The 22,794-nt window shown below is 37.9% G+C and overlaps 4 protein-coding genes across 17 annotated transcripts in view; 3 read left to right on the plus strand and 1 right to left on the minus strand.

Moving 5' to 3' along the window:
• Positions 1-14,487, minus strand: part of LOC135164879 (non-homologous end-joining factor 1-like) — a 52,352-nt gene extending 37,865 nt beyond the window's left edge. For 4 of the 5 annotated variants that reach the window (XM_064125672.1, XM_064125665.1, XM_064125647.1 and 1 more), the window contains exons 1-5: positions 14,058-14,487; positions 13,363-13,681; positions 13,025-13,190; positions 12,667-12,796; positions 12,183-12,457 (exon numbers count right to left, since the gene is read on the minus strand). In XM_064125672.1, coding sequence (XP_063981742.1) covers positions 12,245-12,457; positions 12,667-12,796; positions 13,025-13,190; positions 13,363-13,681; positions 14,058-14,249 — 1,020 coding nt within the window. In that variant the 5' untranslated portion in view covers positions 14,250-14,487 and the 3' untranslated portion in view covers positions 12,183-12,244. Of the gene's footprint in view, positions 1-12,182; positions 12,458-12,567; positions 12,797-13,024; positions 13,191-13,362; positions 13,682-14,057 lie in introns of those variants that run through there. The other variant, XM_064125680.1, reaches the window with a different exon arrangement.
• LOC135164800 (uncharacterized) lies at positions 403-6,254 on the plus strand. Of its 4 annotated transcripts, XM_064125504.1 has the most exons (4): positions 403-779; positions 1,196-4,000; positions 4,178-4,623; positions 4,906-6,254. In XM_064125504.1, the coding sequence occupies exons 2-4, from the start codon at positions 3,808-3,810 to the stop codon at positions 5,089-5,091; spliced, it is 825 nt and encodes a 274-aa protein (XP_063981574.1). In that variant the 5' UTR covers positions 403-779; positions 1,196-3,807; the 3' UTR covers positions 5,092-6,254. The 4 variants fall into 4 exon arrangements, with proteins under 4 accessions (XP_063981574.1, XP_063981546.1, XP_063981555.1 ...); XM_064125476.1 differs by lacking the exons at positions 4,178-4,623; positions 4,906-6,254 and having other exon boundaries at positions 421-779; positions 1,196-3,020; XM_064125485.1 differs by lacking the exons at positions 4,178-4,623; positions 4,906-6,254 and having other exon boundaries at positions 421-779; positions 1,199-3,020.
• LOC135164914 (ras-related protein Rab-8A) lies at positions 6,743-11,826 on the plus strand. Its single transcript, XM_064125706.1, has 5 exons — positions 6,743-7,278; positions 7,466-7,526; positions 7,739-7,877; positions 8,144-8,347; positions 8,429-11,826. The coding sequence occupies exons 1-5, from the start codon at positions 7,155-7,157 to the stop codon at positions 8,525-8,527; spliced, it is 627 nt and encodes a 208-aa protein (XP_063981776.1). The 5' UTR covers positions 6,743-7,154; the 3' UTR covers positions 8,528-11,826.
• Positions 14,488-14,579: 92 nt separating the features above from the next.
• Positions 14,580-22,794, plus strand: part of Tmod (tropomodulin) — a 29,718-nt gene continuing 21,503 nt past the window's right edge. For 3 of the 7 annotated variants that reach the window (XM_064125533.1, XM_064125541.1, XM_064125550.1), the window contains exon 1: positions 17,067-17,514. In XM_064125533.1, the coding sequence (XP_063981603.1) occupies positions 17,257-17,514 (258 nt within the window). In that variant the 5' untranslated portion in view covers positions 17,067-17,256. Of the gene's footprint in view, positions 14,755-17,065; positions 17,515-22,794 lie in introns of those variants that run through there. The other 4 variants (XM_064125517.1, XM_064125524.1, XM_064125614.1 and 1 more) reach the window with 3 other exon arrangements.

Genomic DNA, 22,794 nt, shown 5'->3' on the forward strand with positions numbered 1-22,794 from the left:
TGGTAGTTGGCACGGGTGACGTCTACTTCCGGAAGCCATTGGAAGAGAGCGGATGGGACGATCGACGCGGGAACTTTCAATGGGGTTCTCTGTTGAGGACGTTGGAGTCAAGATGGAATTTTGATAGAATAGGAAATTTTTTTCTAATTTAATTTAGATGATTGGGAGAAGGTCCCTTAACAATTTTTGTTACGTGGAACAGGCGTTTAGCTCTGCAGAAAATTACTCTTTTGATAATATTTATTAATATTCACTTGATATTTTAAAATGGATAAATTCGATTTATCGTACTGTTTTTTCAATATAAAATGACCACTAGAAATTATCTTACTGAAAAAATCAATAGAACTCCTCTTCTCTCATTTTTATGTACAGATTTTTCTGTCGGTATTACTGACAATTGGTGTCCTCTTACCATTAAGAAGTCATATGTCAATTTTTTTTTAATTACTTCAATCGACTGAAAATTAATACGAAATGTAAAATAAATTCTATAAATTTCGCTGTAGATGTGTGAGAGATATACTCAGGCACTTTTTTGAGTGCCGCAATATGGTGGATGATTACTTCGAAGGTTGAACAAGTTTGTTGGCCGCAATAGTAATGCATTGTTAGACTACGCCATATACATTATTGTGCAGTGAAGTGTTACACGGAATTATTCAAGAAATATCCACTTAGAGTGGCATATACGACATCCTCGTGAAAGTTATCTAAGTCCACTAGATATTATCAACTGCATCAACGTAACGTAGACTTGAGGTTAAGTTTGAACTCAGGTAAACAGTTATCAACATTATTATTATGTACACTCATTGATGTTTGCTAGCGAACTGTCAAAATAGTGAACGTAAAAATAGAGCAAAATTCACTTTTTCGGATTTCTAATATTCTGTGGTAATAATCCGAATCGTTTTTATTTTGTCTTTACTTTCAGACATGATAATAGTGTTCAAAATGGAGTAGAGTTCTAAAAATTGACTTATCAAATTTAAAAACACTGTACAATGGAAAAAATATAAATTCTGGCAATTTTTTCCAGCGAATTATTCGATAAATTTTCTGTTGCAAATTTTTGCTGAAATTTTCGACAGAATGTGTTTTGTAATACTTAAGATTATGAGCTTTTCCACTGTACATTCAAAAATCGATCAATGTGAATTTAATTAGCACGCTAATTGTCCCCCATCTCCAGCAGCATCCAGGAATGCCAAGGGTGAATGCAGATTCAATAACGAAACGCAAGAGATACCCTCGCCAAAAGCTTTTGGAGGCCCTGGAGGCCGTGAAAAGCGGACGATCCCTACGAGAGGTGAGCATTGAGTATGGAGTTCCGAAAACAACTCTCATGTCCAAGTACAAGGGTACCCATCCTATCGATGGTAAATCTGGACCACCCCCGGTCCTTGACGAGAATGAAGAGAAAGAACTAGTCAACTGGGTGAATGAGACATCCGACCTCGGTTTCGCCCTGAAGAAGAGCCAGATGTGTGGTAGTGTTCAAACGACTTTGAGAGAACTTAAAAGAAAGAATATATTCTCGGACGATAAACCGGGGCACAACTGGTACAAAAACTTCGAGGAACGTCACACGGAAATAATCGAGAGGTTCAAGAAGAACTTGTCTTACGCAAAGACAGCACCATCAGAAGCATCAGTTCGCGAGTGGTTTGCACACATAAAGAAGTACCTGGAAACAAATGAATTGTTCAATATCGAGCCCTCGAGAATCTTCACGAGTGAAGAGGCAGCCTTGATCTTCAATCCCATAGGCAAAAAAACTCTCGTCAGGAAAGGCGACAGAACGAATTTCAGTTTCGCTCATAATCATGTCGACGAGTGTGCAACGAGTTTGTTCACAGCAAATGGTGCGGGGACACTGGCACCTCCAATGATAGTTTTCAAACAAGAGAGGATTCGCCCCCGAATGTTGATGAAATTGCCAGAGGGCTGGACAATTGGTAAAACGAGCGACGGCTGGATGACCAAGGAGAGCTTTCACGAGTATCTTACCGAGATCTTTGAAAAGTGGTTGAAGAGAAATGGAATTGAGAAGCCAGTGGTTCTGTTCATTGACTCAAATACAGTCTTCATGACACAGTCGTTGAGCAAATTTTGTAAGAATTCTAAGATTCATTTGCTGCCGCTACACCCAAATATGAGCCACATTTTGCAGCCATTGGATGGCCAGTTCTTCGGGGATCTCAAGGACGCGTGGCTGATGGCGACAGAGCACTGGAGGATGAACAACAGCCGAAAGAGGATAAAGAAAGAACACTTTGCTCCTCTGTTGTTCAATGCATTGAAGATGGTAGACTGTGCAAAGTCTATTTCAGAGGGTTTCCAGTCCTGTGGGATTCACCCATTCTCACCGGATGTTGTTAACTATGGGAGGAAGGGAAAATTCAAGATGCAGGTGATTGTCAAGCCGAAGGATAATGAGGAGGTGGAGGACCTGGGGAGAATTATTGATCCGCAGTATAGTGCGGAGGAAGTCAGAAAGCAGCTGGAGTGCTTTGAGGATTTCATCGACGATGAGACACTGAAAAAGTTCAAAGAGGAGGAGAATGCTGATATCTGGGGTGGAGAAATAAAGGACACAAGTTTGTTCTTTTTATGGAAAAAATTTAGGAGAATGAGTAGTACTGGGGTTAGTGACTGTGAAATGTATACTTCGACGATGGAGGCTGGAGCTAGTCAGGGACATTTTATGAGTATTGATGATGAAAATTATCAGGGGAGCAACCTGGTTCTTCATGATGTGCAGGGCACATATGAAGTGGGGAATTTGAGGACATGGATTGGAAACAATCTTGAGAAACTTGAATGAGATTGCGGAGAGGGACTTGAGAGATTTAGATTTTTATTCCAAGGACTTCAAACGTTACTATCTCTTTGGAAATCCGTTTTCTTTCGGAGTTACTATGCTTGAAATTGTGTGAATTACTGTAGAGTTGAATAGAATTCGATATCTAAGGCTATTGTGAAATTTTTGTATTAAATAAAATTTGTGAAACATTTGTTCTGTATTTGAAAAAAAATGAACGAGGTCGTTGATGGATGGTGTTAGCTCGAGAGACAATAAGCTAGATAACAGGTTTGTTATCCAGCCCTGAGATAGAAAGATCCTCTGAGGGTTCAGCAAAATCGACCTTATTATCACCGATAAATCTTAGGAATTATTGGCATAGTGAGCAATTGCTAATAACAACAAAGTTATGTCAGAAACACTAAGAAAAAACGACCGAAACTGGTTAACATCAAGTACCACAGTCGATCATCTAGATTTCTCATGTTATCCTGTGTTCCATCTGTTTGGAAAAATTCCAACAAGTGGAGAAAAAAGCCTATTAGTGCAGTGCCGACTTGGCATTCCTTCGCACTCATCATTACGACAACATCAATATTTTTGTGCACGAAAATCGAAAGTCAATGGTCTATTCAAATTTTTTACTAATTTTTCTGGATTAACGGATTACCATAAGTTGTTCACGAGCGTTTGTGGTACCTGTGTCGGGCCTCTGGAAGGACTGGGCCTTTCATTTTCCCAATTACACAATTTTGAGGATTTTTCATACCGAAATTGAACCGGTGACAATGTTAATGGTCTTTTGTTGTCAAAATAAAATAAGTAAATCCGCGAGAATGGGAAAAATCCCACAGCTTTTCAGAATTTAGTTCATGGTATTTGTATTGTATTCATTGATTTTGTCCATCCTTACTAGTACACCTCGATACGCAGGAAAAATGAATTAGTTTGAAAATCAAAATTTTGAATTTCATCAAGTAAGGATAATTCTAGCAAACATGGTGCATCGTATCCTGAAACGTATTGTTTTGTCGAACATATCAAACTGTGGCCCAAAATTCGTGGGGATATTGGCACCTCTGGTCGTACCTCCTCTTCATATTTTATTTCTTTATTATTTTTGGAGAGAGTACTCAAGAGATGTGGACAAGCAGTACTGCTCGTGTTCTTGCTGGGATACTGTATTCAAAGGTGAGAAAATTATCGTGAATATACCCAAAATTATTATTTACCATAGATCAACTTGATGCCTAAATCAATAATTTTTCACAACTGAACAATTTGTGAAGCAATTATTTTTCCATTACTCATCCCCTTATTCATGACTCGAAACACTGTTTCAATATTTTATAATTATCGTAAAAATAGGTTCCTACGAGTCAGGAGTTGCTTCATACAAGCACATGTACTTCAACGCAACCCCCAATACCTTGAAAATATGGGCAACAATAGTAATAGGGGTGGTAGCATTCTACGAAACAGCAAAGCACCTAGCTTGGCTGGCTTTCCAGCGTCGTTTGAGACTGGGAATGTTGGTTCTCTTCATCAGTGCAATATTCTCTCACTACTATTCCTGGTGGGTCTACATAAACTACTGGAACGACGACTTCTACTCACAATGGTACCATCAAATGTTTTTCTCCATTACTGAGCTTGTATCCACCGTACTGGTGGTAATTTTGGCTGATAGCAAGAGCCCGATTACCGGAAAAAAAGCTCTGATCATCAGTGGTATTGGAATCGTCCATATTTTTGCGGGAAGCTGGGATCAGTTCGTTACTAATGTACTGAGGGGCGAGGGCTACGCTCATCAGGTAATTCCCTTCAATGTCCGGATTTAATTTTTCTTTGCAAAAGATTCAATCTAACATGAACAATGCTTTTATAAGAAAATCTGTAATAACCTTATCGTTGGGAAATTTTCTCCCCAAAAAAAAATGTTTTCAACAATTTTGCTGTAAATCCAATAATTTTCAAAATATTTAGACTAAAAGAGAACACAATCTTTCTAATTAACTATTTTTCTCATTTGAGCTAAACACTTTCATTCTTTGTCGCACATCTTTCCAACGAAACTAAAACGATTATTTTTTTAGGTAATTCGTGATCTGGGATTTATGATTCCCGATATTCTCCACGTTCTAATTCCCCTACTCTCCCTACGATGGCACGACAAAGAATTACTCCCTGGAGATGGACTAAAAATTCGTAAAACAAAACGCGAAATAGCCTGTGTGATTGGACTTGTCCTGCTGGGTCTCGGTATGTGCGCTGTCCTTTGATCCTAATTCTACCATTAATCAAAGTGTTCTTACTAATTTTATCAAAGAAAACCATCTTGTTGGGCGAATAAATTATTTTCATATTAAAGTAAGTGAAGACTCCCGTATTGAAAGGTATTTTTAGAAGTATTTTCACGAGTTTCATCGGTGTTTTTTGTATTGTTATTGCAATCCATTTTTTTCTGATTCAATTTTCCAATAATATGTTCTACCTTTAGATGAATCTACTGTTTAGTCGTCGGCCTATTAATGAGACTGTAATGACGTTTTTCGATAGATTAAATTATCTATTGTTTTAAATTTATCTCAGTAATGAAGCAGCTAATTAGACATGAAACGCTTTTTGAAATTGAGAGGACCCGGCGAAAGTTTTCATTTCATTTGATTAGCTATTCATTAATTTAATTTTATTATCGTTGGAGGTAGAATTGACCAATTTATCAACTGACTTGATAAATCTACATAGCATTATAAGCATGCTATTTTGCTGCCTCAGTACTGAAATAATTGGAAAAAATATCAAAAGTATTTAATAACGATTACGAAAAATTAATTCAAGAGACTGTGAGATACAATTAACTCATATTTTAAATGTTGACTGTGTTTAAATCATTGTTAAATTATAGTAGTAATAATTAAAAATCAAAACCCCCCAATAATCTCATGTTTACCAAAAAACTAGAAATCTATGTGTTCCAAAACTAGAAAATCGCTTCATTACGCAATAGTTAGGATAACGAATGACGTAGAGTGATTGATCTCGAGAGGACAGTACGAAGAAGTGTTTAGTGACACTAGAGAAAATGTAGAGATATGTAGCGATTTCAAAGAAATGTTGCTCTAGATTTCAAAGTGCCTGAATGTGTTTAAAATGTATTTATATGGATTTAACGTCAGTGATTAATCGTCAGCCATTACAAAAACTTGTTTGATTATTTATAGTTATAATTTAGTAAATGCTGAATATTCGTTTTTATACACGGACTGTTTTATACAAATAATGATGTTTCTTGCCAACAGATGTCGAATAATTGACGGATTAGTGTAATTGGTTTTGTTATTTACGAGTAACTAGATTTTGGATTGTGAGTTTAGGGCTAAGTGAATGTCAATTAATGAAATGCAAAGGTTTCGATAGAAATAAACAACCAAAGAATCAAGGAGTTTGGCTTCTTCATTAATTAGATTTAAAGTTCTAGTTTGTTTGACAGCCTGACCTGGCATTTATTTTAACTTCATCGAAGGTGAAATTACTCTCACTGACTTCAATGGTGGGTCAAATGAGCATTTGATCTTTAACCCCAAGCTAAAACTTTTCATCACAATTCTGAATTTTTATTATGGGTAAGTAAGTGTTTGAAATGAACTGAAAGTGATTTCGAGAATCAAATGATGTTTAAGGAGATTTCCAGTTCAGCATCAATTGGTCCTAAGGCTCATTTGACCCATATCCATAGCCATTTTTAAGAGATGTTTGCCCCCTGAGGCAATTCGGACTCTCCTTTTTAAAAAAATCATTATTTACTAGCGCTCTGAAACCTTTACGCTCTTCTAGGAAATGGTAAAATGGTTTTAAAGTTCAATGAACCCGTCGCCTCCTAAAAATGTTTGAAAGCGAGGTTGAAAAGAGCTTCAATACTGTTTGACCCTCACCTAAAACGAAAAAGAGTCATTGAAAAATATAGTCCTGAACAATATCGTTTGCTAAAAAATTTTCGGGAAAAAAAATCTCCAGACAAACGTCTCGCCGAATAATTACATAAGTCCCAAACCCATAAATTTTAACTGTTTGCCACTACTTCTATGCACTACAGAATTTATTCATCGATACCCATCTGAAGTAAAAAAAGAAGTGCAGCGAAAATACTTCTGGGCACTGGGGGTAAATACCCCTGGTGAAGTGAAGATAAAGCGCATGCTCGAAATCGATCCTTCATCCCCCGCCACCCGTATTTCGTACTGGCAAATGCATTTGGCAAATACCCTGATCGTAAGTACGACCCCCGGACGACGACACGGAGGCGGCCCAACAACAGTTCAAAATCACCACAGAGCAAAGCAACATGGCGCTTGATTTTGCTGCTACATATAAAGTACTTGTGCTGGGGGATTCCAATGTGGGAAAGACGTGCATTGTTCATCGATATTGCGATGAACGTTACTATGACACGTATATATCTACCATTGGTGAGTCTTGGAATTTTTTCGCGACTCTATATGAAAAATTAACTATTATTACAATTAATTCTATTAATTGGGAGCCCTTTCACTGATTGGGTTTTTCAATTTTAAGGGGTTTAGTTTTTTTGGCAATTCAGTGGGGGGAGGGGGACAGGCGTACTGAGGTGTTTTGGTAATGTTCCTTTGTCTCCAGGCATTGACTTCAAGCAGAAGATCATAAATCTAGATGGCACACCAATCAAATTGCAAATTTGGTGAGTGCAATCGCAATTTTTTAATTCATTTTGAGGTGTTGAATTTAGTGATTTAGTGTTCCTTTTGTTTATGATTTTTTAGTGAAAAATGTCTACAGTTTTCAGTAACTTTCCGAAATTTTTGCAAAAAATCATTGTTCATAAATTGTTCTGCAGATGTTGCTCAAGAAGAAAGTGAGTGGCTTGAGAATTACTTAATGTGTTTTTATCAGGGACACTGCTGGTCAAGAGCGTTTCAGGACCCTGACCACTGCGTACTACCGAGGAGCGATGGGTATTCTTCTGATGTACGATGTTACTAGTCTCGAAAGCTTCAATCATCTATCCTACTGGCTTCGGAATATTCAAGAGGTAAATGACCGAGAAGCAATTACAGAAATGTTCCTGAATTTGTTTAAATGATTTTTTTCTGGGAACCAAAGCTCAAATGGTCTCAGGGGCTAACTAATTCTGGAATTCTTTTCATGCCAAGGCTCTAATGCCTTTCTTTTGATCGGTTAAATGTTGTTGTCCATAGTGAAACATGGTTTTTTCTAAATTAGTATAAATTATGGTTTCCCAGTCTTCAATTTGTTCCCAGTAAAGTGAAGAGTAAAATTACGAAATCATGATTTTAGAACGCTTCACCAGACGTCGTGAAAGTTCTCGCGGCCAATAAATGCGACGCGACGAATCATAGAGCCGTAGACACCGAACGAGGTCAGAAAATAGCCGATAATTTCGATATGCCCTTTTTCGAAGTCTCCTGCAAGGAGAATATCAACATTGAAGATGCGTTCCTGACATTAGCTAGGAGAATACGTGAACAGAGAGGTCGAAGGGTAATGCTAATAATAAAATTCAATTCATCAGACTCAAAATGAATAAGTTTATGAAATTAACGGGACTATTTGAAATTGCAGGCAAGTTTGTTCGAGGCGGCAGAGAGAGAAGGTGCAGACAGCATCATAAAAGCTCAATCGCCATCACAACAAGGCGATGCTTGGAGATGCTCCTGTTAGCCAGTAACTGGTGAAATTTTATAATTAATTTTTATACACAAGGACACGATTCCTTCAACCGAAAATGTCGCTGACCAAGTCAATCCTATAATTGGCTAGTCAAATTTGGTGATTTCGTTAGGAATATCATTCTAATTACCCTAGACGTTTGACTATGATTTATCACAAATTGTTGGCATACGTGAGTAGAACTGCAGCACAGGTGCATCTCAGTCACTCGAACTATATTAATTGTTTTGAGTTTCATATTATGAAGGGCCTAACTGCAATTATGATCAGCACAATCAATACTCGCGATATATTATATGTAAAAATGATAAAGAAGTATGAACTTGAACCAAAGACTTCATCAAGCGCATTGTGATTGACGTCTTGTGAGACTGGGATAAATAATTGAGGACCACGAGTTTGAAGTAGCTTAATACGTTCGACAAATTGAATATTGAAAAGAAAATTGTGAGTGGTTCAGGCTCCAATTGTATTTAAGAACAAATGACCCTTAAAGATGCATGGCCGAAAGGGTAAAATGTTTTTAAGAGACATTTGATTCTCAACTTTAAAAATTCTTCAACTTCTAATCTTTCGAAGGGTCGTTTAATCTTTGAGGAAGGTTGAACCGTAAATAAAAAAAAAGACAACAAATCGCGAGTTGTGCTAAATGGTTGTATTTTTTAAACGTGAGGATTAAATTGCTGCTTACGACGCTCAACCTCTAAAGATTTATAGGTTTAAATGTCAATTGATCTTTAAACCACTTGACCCCCAATCCTAAATGTCCTTAAATATTTTTTTACCCCTATGGTTGTTTGACTTTCACCGAAAATTTAAAAACCCTTAAACCTTGTTGAATAATAATTCTTGGTGTTCGGGATACGACTGAATGAAGAAAAAATAAAACTCTCAGTGTAATCGAGGGTTTCGCCGCTAATACTCTCAATTTTTTAACAATCCTTATACTTCTGAAAGTATTGAGCTACTTCAAACGTCTGTTTCAGCCGAAACAGATTGAGGGAAAGGGAATTTAATAATAATTTGAAGCATAGACTGCCTGCTCCTAATGCTACGTATTATGTACCGATTAACGGAGCTGACGATCGTTGCAAACTAAGTGGTAAAATAGGTTTATGGAATGGTCGGTTTAACGCGGTGTCAATTAACGCACGACTGATGCTTTATTATGGACGATGCAATCATTTCCGTGCGTTTGAGGTGTGGATATTTCGAAGGGAAATTATCGTGTTGACTACGTTTCGTTAGGGAAGTGGGGAATCTAGTAGAAGGGTCGATTTTCTCGTCATAATTTAGTAGCTATAATTATTTGAATAATGAGAAGGGTTTCAGGGGAAAATTTTATAAGAAATCATCTGCAGTTTTTTATGAAGCACTATTGATAAATATGTTGAAATTTGCATTTTTTATATGTTAATGATTGTTAAATGTTTCCATATTAGTTCTCAATTCGATATTAAAAGGTTTCAAGGGGTAAATGTTGAAATATTTTCGTGGTTCGAGATTTAATTCGGCACATAAATATTTTGACATTAATTATAATCAATTATTTTTTTAATAAAGAATTTTCATGGAATTTAATTCTTAGCATTCGGCAACAAATTTCTAAATTCATCACTTCGCTACTGATAAATATTAGAAAAATGTGTGACCATGCAGCACAGTTCTGTATATTTGATTTTTCAACTTCGACGGACGAAAATTGACGTATTGATTTGATCTGTGAATTTATTAAATTTAAGAATAAATGTTCCACAAATCGAGACAGATGACTCGAGCTGTAGCTATTCGTCTCTCTGATTTATGCTGGCGGAAAATAAAGCCTTTATTGTGCCTATAAACAAATATGAAGTTAAAAAGAAGAAATTGGAGGCAAAAATTAATGTTTGTTGCCGCTTTGTACAGGCCATAATTTTCCTCCATTCAAAAGCACTGGAAAAAAACGAAATAATAACAGGAAGCGCTCGCTGGTACCATTGAAATTGCGTTTTGTATGTTTATAACTGAAAATTTGGATAGAACTTTAGCAACATGATGATACATCATCATTTTTCGTACAACATACAACAGCCAGCAACCCGATGATGAGATAATAGAAAAGTTACATTCATTCATGGGAGATTAATTTTTTTTTTGAGATTTTATCTACCTGAGGAGTGGTGAGAAAGAACAAGTCAGAATTAGTAAAGAGTTCAGGACATTTTCTTTTTTTTGGTGAAGATCGAGAGAGTCTGACCATTGTTAAGAGCTCTTCTTATCAATGACAATGACTTATCGCGTTTATTGACTTTTAGATATTTCTTTTTTTAGACCAAAGTTCGTACAATGTCTGGTGTATGGGCCCCATACTTCAAAATGAGATGTTTAATTTTCTTCACTCATTGCGCACCAGACAGAGTGTTAATGAAAAATTGATGAGGTTTTGTTTTGTCCATCTGACGACGTATCACCACTCCCCTAGTAGATTTAAATTATACAAACGCTGGAACGTTCTGTCTACCTCCTGAATGACATTCTTGAGTTCAGTGCTGGTCTCTGAGTGTAAAAATAATCAGGAATGTCATTTAATCAACTGTACTACGCACATTTCGCGAGTAGTAGCCGAGAAATTAATTGTGCAATGAAATTGTATGCATAGTAGTGAAATTGTAATTGTAAATGTACAAATTCCCAGGAAGTAAGGAATGTGGAAAGTGGTGATACCGAGATGATTGAGAATAGGTGAATTATGAAGACATAAAGAGAATAAAGCGCGTGGATTCAATTTCAATTAAAAACAGATTTCGGAAACTATATTGTTTATGAATATCTTGAGATATTCATAAAGAAAACTCCCTGCTTCTGATGTGAAATATTTCACTCTGCTTGATCATAGTTCTCATACTGAATTCATGAAAATTACAGATCAGTCATCGACAATGCCCCTATCTGTAGCTTTTTTCAACTGAATTAATCGATATTGATGATCTAGAAATTTCGACTTGACATTTTTAGTATTAAATAGTTAATAAGGCTGTAGGAAAGATTGTATAACTTGATGTTCTGAGTCGGCAATAAATACATGCACACTTTTTGCTTCCGAATGGAAGCTTTGTAATCTTCGAATTTTTACATTTTCTATTTTCGATCAGAAATAATGTAAAGGCATTAAACCGGAAAAATACCGAGTTTGGCGAGCATGAGTCGAAAGGAACCGAGAAATTATTAGAAGAACATTTGAGGTTTGAAAGGAGTTGACGCCATGAATCCGAAAATGGATTGTGGCGATTTCTTAATCATTTTATCGGGAATTCTAATGGTAAAAGAACCATATGAGAGAAAGCAGGATCTTTGGATGACTTGGGTTGACCATAGAATTGCGCAAAAGACATCAACTCATCAATTTGTAAGTAATTTTTCCAACAGATCGCTTCAACGTTTGTACGATCAAGTGGTACTGATCCCTATGAGCTTAGACCGTGTCTGAAGATTTTTCATTTTTTTCGCGGATTCTGAGTAATATATTCCAGGCTAAGAACTCGAAATCACTAACAAGCTGGAAGTCGCGGTCATTCACAGATAAGCATTCGCTTGCACACGTAAATGGAGGATGCATTTTAAACCGTGTAAAAGGATTTTTGATGGAGATTTTGATTCTTTCACTCACCCATCTGCTCTTGCACTACTCTATTCCTCATCATAATTCCGGCTATAATCTTCATTAGTTTATTATCTAGTGGAGGAGGGGACTGATACACATTTTATACAAAAGACTCGTTTGTGGTTGGAACAGACGAACGAGGGGCACTTGCTGCAGGTAGCTGTTGTCTTAAGGTCACAACTCCTAGGGCAGAATGCGCAACGTCCCCTCCTTCGTTTCGCTGATGGTGTTGACACGTTCACATCACTCGGCCAATCCATGAAGTGGAAGCCAGATATTGCCTGGCAACATAATGCCAATGTTTTAAAAATTAATAGAAAAACGTAACAAGTCCCGACAATGTGAAGTTTTCTAAAGAGAAAAACACATTATTTATTGCTTGGATATTTACAGTAATTTTTGTTTTTGGTTTGTGGAAGTACTTGAATTGTTAAGGAATAGCTTTCCTTCTCAGATGTCCATCAGATGTTGACGGTGAATGATTTCTTACCATTTCTTGCACTTCCACTTCTGGCTCCACGATTGTTTTAGTTTCTATCTCTATTTTACGTCTTTTACTGTCGTCATTTTTTAGGTAATTCTCCTCGTTTAGAGGTTGACTGGGGATCACAGCAGGCTGACTAGAAACAGCATAACAGCTAAAGAGCATTTTATTCATTCATAATTTTGGGGGAATGCATTGAACTCAAGAACTCAACGTAACAAGATTTCTGAATAGATTCAAAAAATTTCGGGACGATTTTCGAAAGAAGCGGCTTCGAATAATTTATGAGAATTAATTTCGCATTTGATATTTCATTGGAATGCTCATAACCAATATAAATGCATCAAATATTGACTCATAATACCTGTGGTTATAGGATGAATTCTCTTTCTTAATCAATTTATCCTTCGCTCTGCAAACTTCAGTGGTATTTATCACAGATTTAAAAATGTCTAGGCAACATTTGGGGGTATCTACTGGAATATCTCCTTTGATGGAATCTTCATCGAAAGGTTTCGTCTGAATGTGTTCTGGAAAAGGTGAAAAATAGTTTTCCCTTATCCACAATTGCAGGATAATTAAACAAATACTCATACTACTTCGACATTTCAATTGCACAGTCAACATTCTTTGAATTTCATTGTCAATGATTATGGTCGTGGGTATAGGAGTTTCATAGATAAAAGAAATAATTTTACATACTCCTGATCAGTTCACCCCCAGTGGCTCTGTATTCCATTATCTCCTCATCCTTCCTTTTTATTTCTCTAACCAGCATTTCCTTCTGTCGCCTCAACTCCCCAACGGACAGACACAAGGGCATTGTCACCTCTTGCCATAATTCTTGAGGAGTACTTTTGACAAGGTCAATCTCGTAACGAAAGACCCCGCCTTCAACAGTTGTCTCCAATTTGATTTTCGTTTTCGTTATTTCAACTGCTAACTGAGGAATGTTGTTCAGAATCCCAGCGATTATCTCATCGATATCGACGTCTTCTATACTCAATAAAGGATTCAGGCTCTGCAGAACAAAACGGAGAATTAATTAAAAATTATTTTAATTTTTTTAAGCAGTGAGAATAGTTGAAGTTCAAGTAAATTCAATGTTGTTAAATTGGGAATATTTTATGACTTAATAATGTGATTGGAATGGATTCTGTCTCATTTCCATGTCTCAAAAATATGTAAAAAATGGCAAAAATCTAAATAAAATTGATGGCTTCCACTCTTTTGATCAAATACTGACGAATAGACGGCACATTATCTCGCCTTTCTCAACAGGCGGCTCATAATGTCATGAATAATGCAGTGAATGAATAATTAATTAGAAAACTCATCATTAACTATTATTTAACCAATGATAATTGGAGTGAACGATTGGGCAAGGGTAATCTCACCTGGCATTTATCAACAACCTCATCTCTTGAGACGTCCTCAGTCCATAGTTCAATTAAGTTGGTCAACAATATTTTCCACCTGTGGTCGATGAATTCACTCGACAACATCAGCACCTCCTGGCCCAAATGTATTTCTTTCCACATTTTGGCTTCCAAATTTTCACAATAATGGAGAGTAAACAACAAACACATCAAGTAACCTCGAATATTCCCTAATCACCTGGCTCGCTATTGTTATCGTGCTAATGATAATAATTACTTTTTTCAACTTGAAAATATAACTCGAGACACGCGTCTCTGGGCATTTGTCAATAAATATTTTTATTCCATCACAAGCAATTTCGACGTTTTGGACAATGTTGAGTGCCGGCATCGGTGGGCACCCCGCGGTTTCTAACTGTTACTGCGCATCAGTACTGCGCCTAACAGGGAGGCCATTGGAACCGCGAGATGACTTGCGCGAGGACTGTTACTGCGCAACTGTACTGCGCCTAACAACTGAGCCATGGTGCAAGCGAGATGGCTTGTGTGTGGAACGAAAGCAAACGCCACAAGCCGGTTTCATCATTAAAATTAATCAAAACTTGTGATTGAAGTTCAGTAATGAGTTACAAATGGATAAGTGATAAATTGGGAGATGTAAGTGGTGTGAAAACGGCGGAGTCTATCGTTTTGAGTGGCTGAGGTGAACATAAAGGTAAGCTGCCTCTGGTTAAACGATTCTCTTTTGTTTGAATGCATGGAAGCCGGCAGGAACAATGAACTTGTTGATTCGTTTTGTAATTCAGAACTGCATAATGCAAATCTGATTGATTATACAGCATTTTAAAGCTTGAGAGATCCGTAAACAAAATCGTGGAATTCGATGAAAGATTATTCTGAATAATATCAGTTTATTTTATCATTTGTGGCGTTTATATGATCTCTGTATGACCTTGGCTGATTATGCATTTGTCATGGGTCTCTCCAATGTCTGAAGCCTCAGTTTCAGGCATGTCCTTCCCTTGTCATCAACGTATTCCTCAGCCAATGGTATTTCCCGAGATCCCTCTATCGAACTATCAGAGGAATTTATTTTTATATTCTTCCTAATTTGGATGCTCTGTATTATTTTCTTGGTGTAGGAGGTGAGCTTTGAAGTGACAATTGATAACTCGTACTCGGCTTTTATCTTCCGGGTGGAAATGTATTGTTCGATTGAGGATTTCGGTTTGAGTAGCTTTGGGGATTTGGGCTTTAGAATTTCACAAGATATTCCGATGTCTCTTAATAGGACTGCGTCTTTCTGGGGATTCTGGGGAGTGCTGTGAGGAAACGGTGAGAATATTTGTGGTCTGAGGTATTTGAGACGTTTATTACTGTTTTTCCAATACAACCTAAATTCGATAATCATAGGAAAGTCATTAGAATATAATTAGGGAAGGAATTATGATGAATTCGGGCTGCGAAGTCTTCGTGAGAATTTTTTTTGTAGAGAAAAATCAGAATGTCCCAAAGCCCAATGGAATTTATTCCGTTTTTACCACAAAAAAATTTTCTTGCTTTTATCTCTAAAGTCGATTTATAGGCTTATAGTTTTTTGGTTGAAATTTTCGATACAATTCTCAATAGCTAATCCATTTGAACTTGAATTTTCTTATTAAATTGAAAGGGAAATTATTTCAAGAAATGCTACATAATGACCGGGAAGGAAAAAACTTGTCGTGAGAAAGTGTTTTTCCATACCTGTAAAACGGAAAATCCCAACTAAATGAGGAACAGCTCTCTCTAGAAATTCCATTTCTCTTTCGGACGATGTGATCACTGATGCTAGAAATCGATCCCCACGATTTGACGTCTCTCAAGGTTACAAGGGAGCTCTTCGATCTTCCCTTGTCCCTCAAAAACTCCATGGGAAGATGCTTCGTCAATATTCTCCTGTAGTAGGCAGGGTCCCAAGCTAATCAACCCCGAGTCGCCCACGACGTTCATTTGTCCCTCCTATAACCTCATTACCCCCACATAAAGGGACTGACACTCGTAAAAACTTGGAGAATAACAGAATAATTCGTATGATATTTTTAGTAAATTTCCTAGGTCGTTTTTAATAGGTCGCGGTCGCCTAAATTAGATTGGCGATAGAATTGTCGTACAAACCGACCAATTCTGCTTCTCACGATTCTTTTAAAAAATCACCCATAAAATATTAATAGGTGAAAAATGCTTTATATCATTCTCATATTGTTTGTTTTTTCTATATAAATCTTTGTCATTCCATTCATTTCCAAGCTACGACACTGAGTTATTTCAGTTTAAATAATATCTATATCTTTGTGGGGAATATTGTTGAGATTTAACAGTTAATTTTCTTACAATCTGTCGCGCAGACTTGCTGCCTTATTAAGAGATAGTTCTACTGAAATTTCCGGAAATGAGATTTCAAAAACTGTAATTATTCGGAAGAATTAACAACAGTACATTCCAGTTCAATTACTCTATGAGAATTCATCAAAATCTAAACAATTCAGGTGACTGAATTCTTATATACAAAATGCATAGCATTTCTCCCAGTAAATATGTTTAATAAAAAATATTTTATTAAACAATCATTAAACCTCGTTCTTCTATGAAATGGGCTCGTGCCTGAGGCATTGAAACCTTAACTCTTCTCAACGTTCAAACGCCCCCAACTTCCTCACCATTGAACCAACAGGTGTCCGTAAAGCTGTCCAATTCACTCTGAAAAACTAGTGTACATGTACTTGAAATTGCCACCTCCCCATGTATTCCTCGTTAATCATCGTAATATGAAAAATATGTGGCACTCCAAGGGCTGTCAAGACATCAAGGCACATAAGGAACAAACGACAGGCCTCTAAGCAAGGATTTTTCGTGATGAGTGTATTGTACCGCATGGAAAAGACCAATTCTATTTTCGCCGTGAACCGCGTCCGCCTCTGAGGGACATACCCTGGGGCAAAAGCTCACTCTGGTGGCGTTGCTTATTGGCCACTGGTGTTCTACGGCATCAGTTGGCTTCAGTACATCAGGCATCGCGTTGGCGGTATCACGGAATTCTCCGGGACACATTGATGAAATATTCATCACAGAAAAAATCAATCTCCTGTGTTTGAAGTATTATTTGGTGATTAGTTTTATTGGCAAAGTTTGGTGAGCCAACATAGGGCGTGATACATTCTGTGAAATATTGGAAATAGACATGGAAGTGATGGAGACGCATGACAATGACGTCAGCCCACAAGACAATGACGTGAGAGAGGAAGTTTTAGAGGATGGAGATAATGATGATGATGATGAACCTAAGTATGAAGAGGAGCAGGATGTCAAGGAGGAGGTGGATGTTAAAGTGGATCCAACAAGCACGGTATTGGATGAGAATGGAGCAACTGTTGAAGAGACATATGAAATCACCACCACCAGACGTAAAACCACTACTACGAGGTACAAGATTCAAGAAGTAAGTTGGTCATTTATTTTTTTTTGGTCCACTACTCTTCTGGGCTGGAGGAGCTTTGGGCTCAGACAATTCAAAATTTCAAAGCTTGCAACAGCGGTTTGAGACAACGCGCGCCAAATTTAAATGTCATTCAATTATCCGAGATTTATTTGTTATGAATCAATTGAACTTTGTTTTTGGATGAGATGGCTACGTTCCGCGGTTTAACGAGCTGTTAAGGTTGAATTAATGGAGCAATAAGTCTGGTGGGATGGAGCATATAGCTGTCACCATGTGCATTTCATTCTGATGAATTATTACGATTATTTCTTTTTGTTGGTTATGGATAATCTAGGCTTGTGGGGTGATTCTGCTGGGCTTGATGATTCCGTTTACGACGAATTTAGGTCGGATTGAGATTTATTCATTCTAAGGTGATGTGGGATAGATCAATTGATGGTATAATCAGGAAGATTACATCACAGAAGGGATTACTGAATGGAGATGACCTGGAAAATTAATTTCTCAGTTTTGTTTTTCCGTCGAGCCGGTACTGGTCCCCTGATATATTTGACGATATGTCGGTGTGATTCTGCGTCAATGTCAGAAACGATTTTAGAATCTGGCAGACGTGCACGATGCCCTCATCGTTGCTTCTTCGATGCTTGTTGGATAGACGTTACTGTTCGGCAGGTGACGCCGACAGCTATGGATGTGAACGATGGAAATCTTTTGTTGTAGCTTCATTTTGATAATTAGGTGAAGCCAAAACAACCTTCTGTTCCATCTTCCCTCGGATATTTCAACCAGTTTCTTCGGTTGTTTTTACCGAAATGATTTGATCTATCCACGATAACACCGAGTGGTTCAAAGTCGAGCGGATAATTTCAGATATTTGTCGAGATACTGCCACCCTCACACCTTCAACCAGTCTCACATAAATGTTTTAAAATTTGACACGAACACATCTCGAAGACCACATTTTTGGCTGACGTCTGAACGCATTCGTTTTCATGCGGCTATTTGAGCTTTCAGGATTAAATATTGAAGAGTCAAATCGTTCACGTGATTTTTTCATTCGTCTCTAGAAAGATACTAATCCTCTCGATGTTTTCATTTTAATCGACTTATTGACGAATTCAGTGTTGTGCGCTTGAAAAGAGGAAAGTCAGAATAAGATTGTCGAATATGAAAATAGCATCGAGGCCGAGCCAGGGGCTTCCGTTTATTTCCAGTGATGTTCCAATCGATTCAATTTGATTCAGAGGCGTCTCAAGAATAGTCGATGTAAGGAAAATTCATCCGTTAACTGCAATTTATTGGTATCCAAAGGGTATTGAGCCATTACTGAGGGGAGAAGAATGTCTTCAGACATCTTGGAATATTCATTAATCCTGATGAAAGGTTACTTGTCGTGCTGGCAATACTCACGGCCAAAGGTAATAAATTGATTTCCATTTTGACGAAAGCTTCAACCAGGCAAGCGAAACACTTCTTGGCGCTGCTATTCATCTTGAAAATTCCTCGTTGCTAATGAATCTTGGGAGATGTGAGGCTGTTGTTGGATTCTTTTTCATCTCTTTTGAACACTCGCAGTGGCGACGTAAACAATTGCCCAATAATATGAGTGATATCTCCAGACTTTGCGTTATGACTTGAGGTTAATATAAGATGTTTATCCCCTTTTTTTTCTTATAAATACAGAAGTGGCAGGTGTAGGCGGGGACTCTACGTCAGTCATTTTGATGCAGTTTCACACGTCCAAGGGGTGTTTTCTATTTTCATTGAGGTTCAAGGTCATCTGAGTGATCAATGTGACGAGAAAACGTCATACTTGGCAATTGTGGAAACCTCAGCGTCATTGATGACGTGAAAATTGTTTTTACTACGACATCTTTCAATTTTAACCGGTATTTTGTCGTATGAATATAGATTCATTGTTGGAAATGGATGAGGGTTGATTCACCGAAAGGGTCATAGACAACGACCGCCCCTTGGCAAAGCTCTTGACGATTTGAATTATTACTGTTCGCTCATGCATGCGGTTTGGATCCTCCCACAGTGTTTCAGGCATCTTGTGATTCCTAATCCGTCGGGGAATTCATTATTTTGAGAATAAAAATTACGGGTTATTGTTTTCTTTGAGTCTTAAGATAATGTTTAAACAGATGTTGTACATAATTTGGAATTTTTCAAAGCTTCACTCCCAGTTTTAAGCTTTCGTTCAGAAGAAAAATATTATATTTGGGGAGGAAAAACTAGATGTCTCGTGATTATCGTTATGGGCCGGTGTCGGAGATTATTGGTAGTCGGAAAATTGAGTCGGAGGAACAAACAGAGCATTCAGTGGATGACTTAGAATGAGGGTGCTTGCTTTGGGACTGTTGCCAGGAGAAAAGCCGGTAATAATTTATAAACAGGATACTGAAAGCGTATAATCTCGCTATTGAAGTGCTATGAGTATTACAGCCTCTCCAATGTCTGAAAGCCAAAGCTTCAATCGTAGATTCGTAGGCGAGTGTGAACAGCGTTAATAAATGTGTTAAGAGATTTCTAGAGTCCATCATCAGTTTTGAATTTCCCTGCAGAGGAGATAGATTATATCCTGAATGATACGTTAAATGCTACTTCATTGTCATATTTCGCCGTCAGAAATGATTGGGAGCGGGAAAATTGAGAAACCAATAGAACATTCGACTGATGGCTCAGAATGAAATGAGGGTACTTCGGGACCATTGCCAGGAGAAAAGCCGGCAACAATTTATAAACAGGATGCTGCTCTTTACAATCGTAGTATTGAAGTGCTATGAATATTACGGCTTCTCCAATTTCTAAAATCCACAGTTTCGAACATAGAACAGCAGGCAAGAGCGAAGAGGGTTAACGGTTGAAGACGAAGATCTTGGAATAGATTTTTTAAACGTCTTCTTGCTTTAAATGATGGATTCAATTAAATGTTTACCCCGATATCGGAAATTATTGGCGATTAGAGAATTGCGTCGGAGAAGGAAACAGAGCATTGAGCTGATGGTTGAGAAACGAGGGTGCTGGTTCGGGACTGTTGCCAGGAGAAAAGCCCCACAATAATTTATAAACAGGACAGTATTGAAATGCTGTGAATATTACATTTTCTACAAATTCTGTAATCCAAAGTTTTGCTCCGCGTATCCCATTTCGTAGAATGGACTCTTTACGTAAATCAAAGCCATCAACAGCCGGAAGAGTGCATTGATGGGGGGTTGTTGGTGTACCATGAGACATTGAGCATCAATCGTGTACCCAGTGGACACACATGAGACGGCGCAACGGCGTTGCGAACGACGGACAAACGAGCGCGAACAACGTTAACATTTTGCTTGATTTTCGTAACGACAAAGAGCTAGGCCAATTTGCTGCTCGGTTCGTTAATTGAGGACAGAAGGCTGCAGTTGTCTTTGATGCATTCACCTCATGTAATATTCCTGAGTTACGGAGTTCTCCTAGGGTATGATGGGTATCCTCGGAAAAACACTTTACTTCGATGCTTTCTCATGGATTGTTGAGACACAACTATCACGGTGTCAGGGTATCTCAATTAGTGAGGGAAAAGCAAAGTCGGTCGATGGTTTACCGCTACGCTTCACAGTCACTGGCTAATTCCACTCTTACTGTCCAGAAATAGATTATCCACGGTGTTTGTACATTGGGACTGTATCCAATGTGACGGATTTTCCACCAGGCGAGCCACTGGAAATTACGGACAGACTGATAACTCTTTCACCTGCTTGAGGATCATGACAGATGACACTTCGATGCTGTTGAATAAACATATTGGGGCAATGTTGGTTTATGGGCTCGGCAGGGTATCTGACAGACAGAGAAATAACAAAAATATGTCTACTTGTGGAGTTAATGGATCATAATGTTCCGCATCCAATGGAAGGGCCCCGGAGGATGTTCATTTTTGTTTGGTATATGGAGAATTTGGACAATCAACTGCTGATGTCTTAACAAGAATTGATAGCTGTCTCTAACTCCTATTCAAAACCTTTGAACAGGAAGTACGTGATCCTCCATTGCTCAACACTAAGTCAGATTTGTGTTGGGGATTTTAGTGGAAACTCAAGTAGAACGAAATAGCTGGATGGAAATACCGTCAGTGCGTAAGTGAATCTGTGTGTTAAAGTCCGACGAGAGTAACTCGATGATCGTCGGTCTTAACGTCAGCCTTAATGGCGTATGGTCGCCAATATAATGTATAACGAAGTGTCGCCAGCTGTTCCGAACGTATCGAAACGCTTTTTTTACGACCTAATGGTAATGTCTCCTTTTGGATTGGAGATAGTGGCATTGTCATTGGGCGTTTGATGTTTGGGGAGGCATTACACTCCAGGTATGGAGTGGTGAAGATACATTGAAATTTTTGGGGAAGAACGATTTGGAGAATTTTCAGGGCAGTGACATTGAACTGGGTTTAGAAAGGAAGATTATGGTATTCTATGTTTTTAATCGACAAGTTAAAATTTTACGGAATTGACAAGTGATGAAAATTTTAAGGAAATGTGTTGGAGATTTCAGTGAAAATTTTCAACCATTTTATTATCAGTTTTCTACTTTGATAATTTCAAGTTTGTGAGATTTCAAGAAATTTCACGCAATTTTAAAATCACCTGCGCATCCAATTTCATAAGTGGTTACCCCCAATCGATTTTCAATGATCCATTTTACATTGTGCACGTGCCTATGAAACTCGACAAGTCGTGTCAATGCTCCCAAACCTCGGTTGGGTGGAAAAAGTTCAGTGTGTTTGACTGCTTTCAAAAATAAAGATATTTCGACGCTGCTGTCTCACTCTCTTCAGCTGTATTTTTAATACTTGGATGTTGTGGGTTGCTCCTTGTGAAGATCCACCGGGGCACTCATCTCTTTTTTTTTTCATGGGCGCAGAAAAAATTTTTTTTCTGGAGAGAAATTTGGATATTAATATTAATGGAGATTACTGAATCTCTACGTATATCAATGGTTCGAATGATATGCGATTTTTGCAACGTTCTTCTGTTGTTTCTATTCTTTTATGTGTCCAAATCCCCCCTGGGAACTCAGCTCTGATTGCTGAATTATTTTTCATTCATGGAGAACATGTTGGCTGCCAAGAGAGGGCGCCTTCTCTTGGTACAACTGGCATCCAACCGTCACGGATATGTACAGCAGACGTCAGTAGTACAGACAAGTACGACAGGGAGCTTTTAACTCGGTGATCCCTGTCGTTTTGTTCTATTTTTCGTGCATATCCTCGGACAATTTGCAATGTCACTAATACGA

Source organism: Diachasmimorpha longicaudata, chromosome 1 (genome assembly GCF_034640455.1).
Source record: "Diachasmimorpha longicaudata isolate KC_UGA_2023 chromosome 1, iyDiaLong2, whole genome shotgun sequence".
NCBI classification, from domain to species: Eukaryota; Metazoa; Arthropoda; class Insecta; order Hymenoptera; family Braconidae; genus Diachasmimorpha; species Diachasmimorpha longicaudata.

Excerpts from the sequence above, each read along its gene's own strand:
- LOC135164800 (XM_064125476.1), top strand. The coding sequence starts at position 1,208 with ATGCCAAGGGTGAATGCAGATTCAATAACGAAACGCAAGAGATACCCT.
- LOC135164914 (XM_064125706.1), top strand. The coding sequence starts at position 7,155 with ATGGCGCTTGATTTTGCTGCTACATATAAAGTACTTGTGCTGGGGGAT. Across the intron at positions 7,527-7,738 it reads CCAATCAAATTGCAAATTTG|GGACACTGCTGGTCAAGAGC; the intron begins GTGAGTGCAATC and ends TGTTTTTATCAG. Across the intron at positions 7,878-8,143 it reads GGCTTCGGAATATTCAAGAG|AACGCTTCACCAGACGTCGT; the intron begins GTAAATGACCGA and ends TCATGATTTTAG.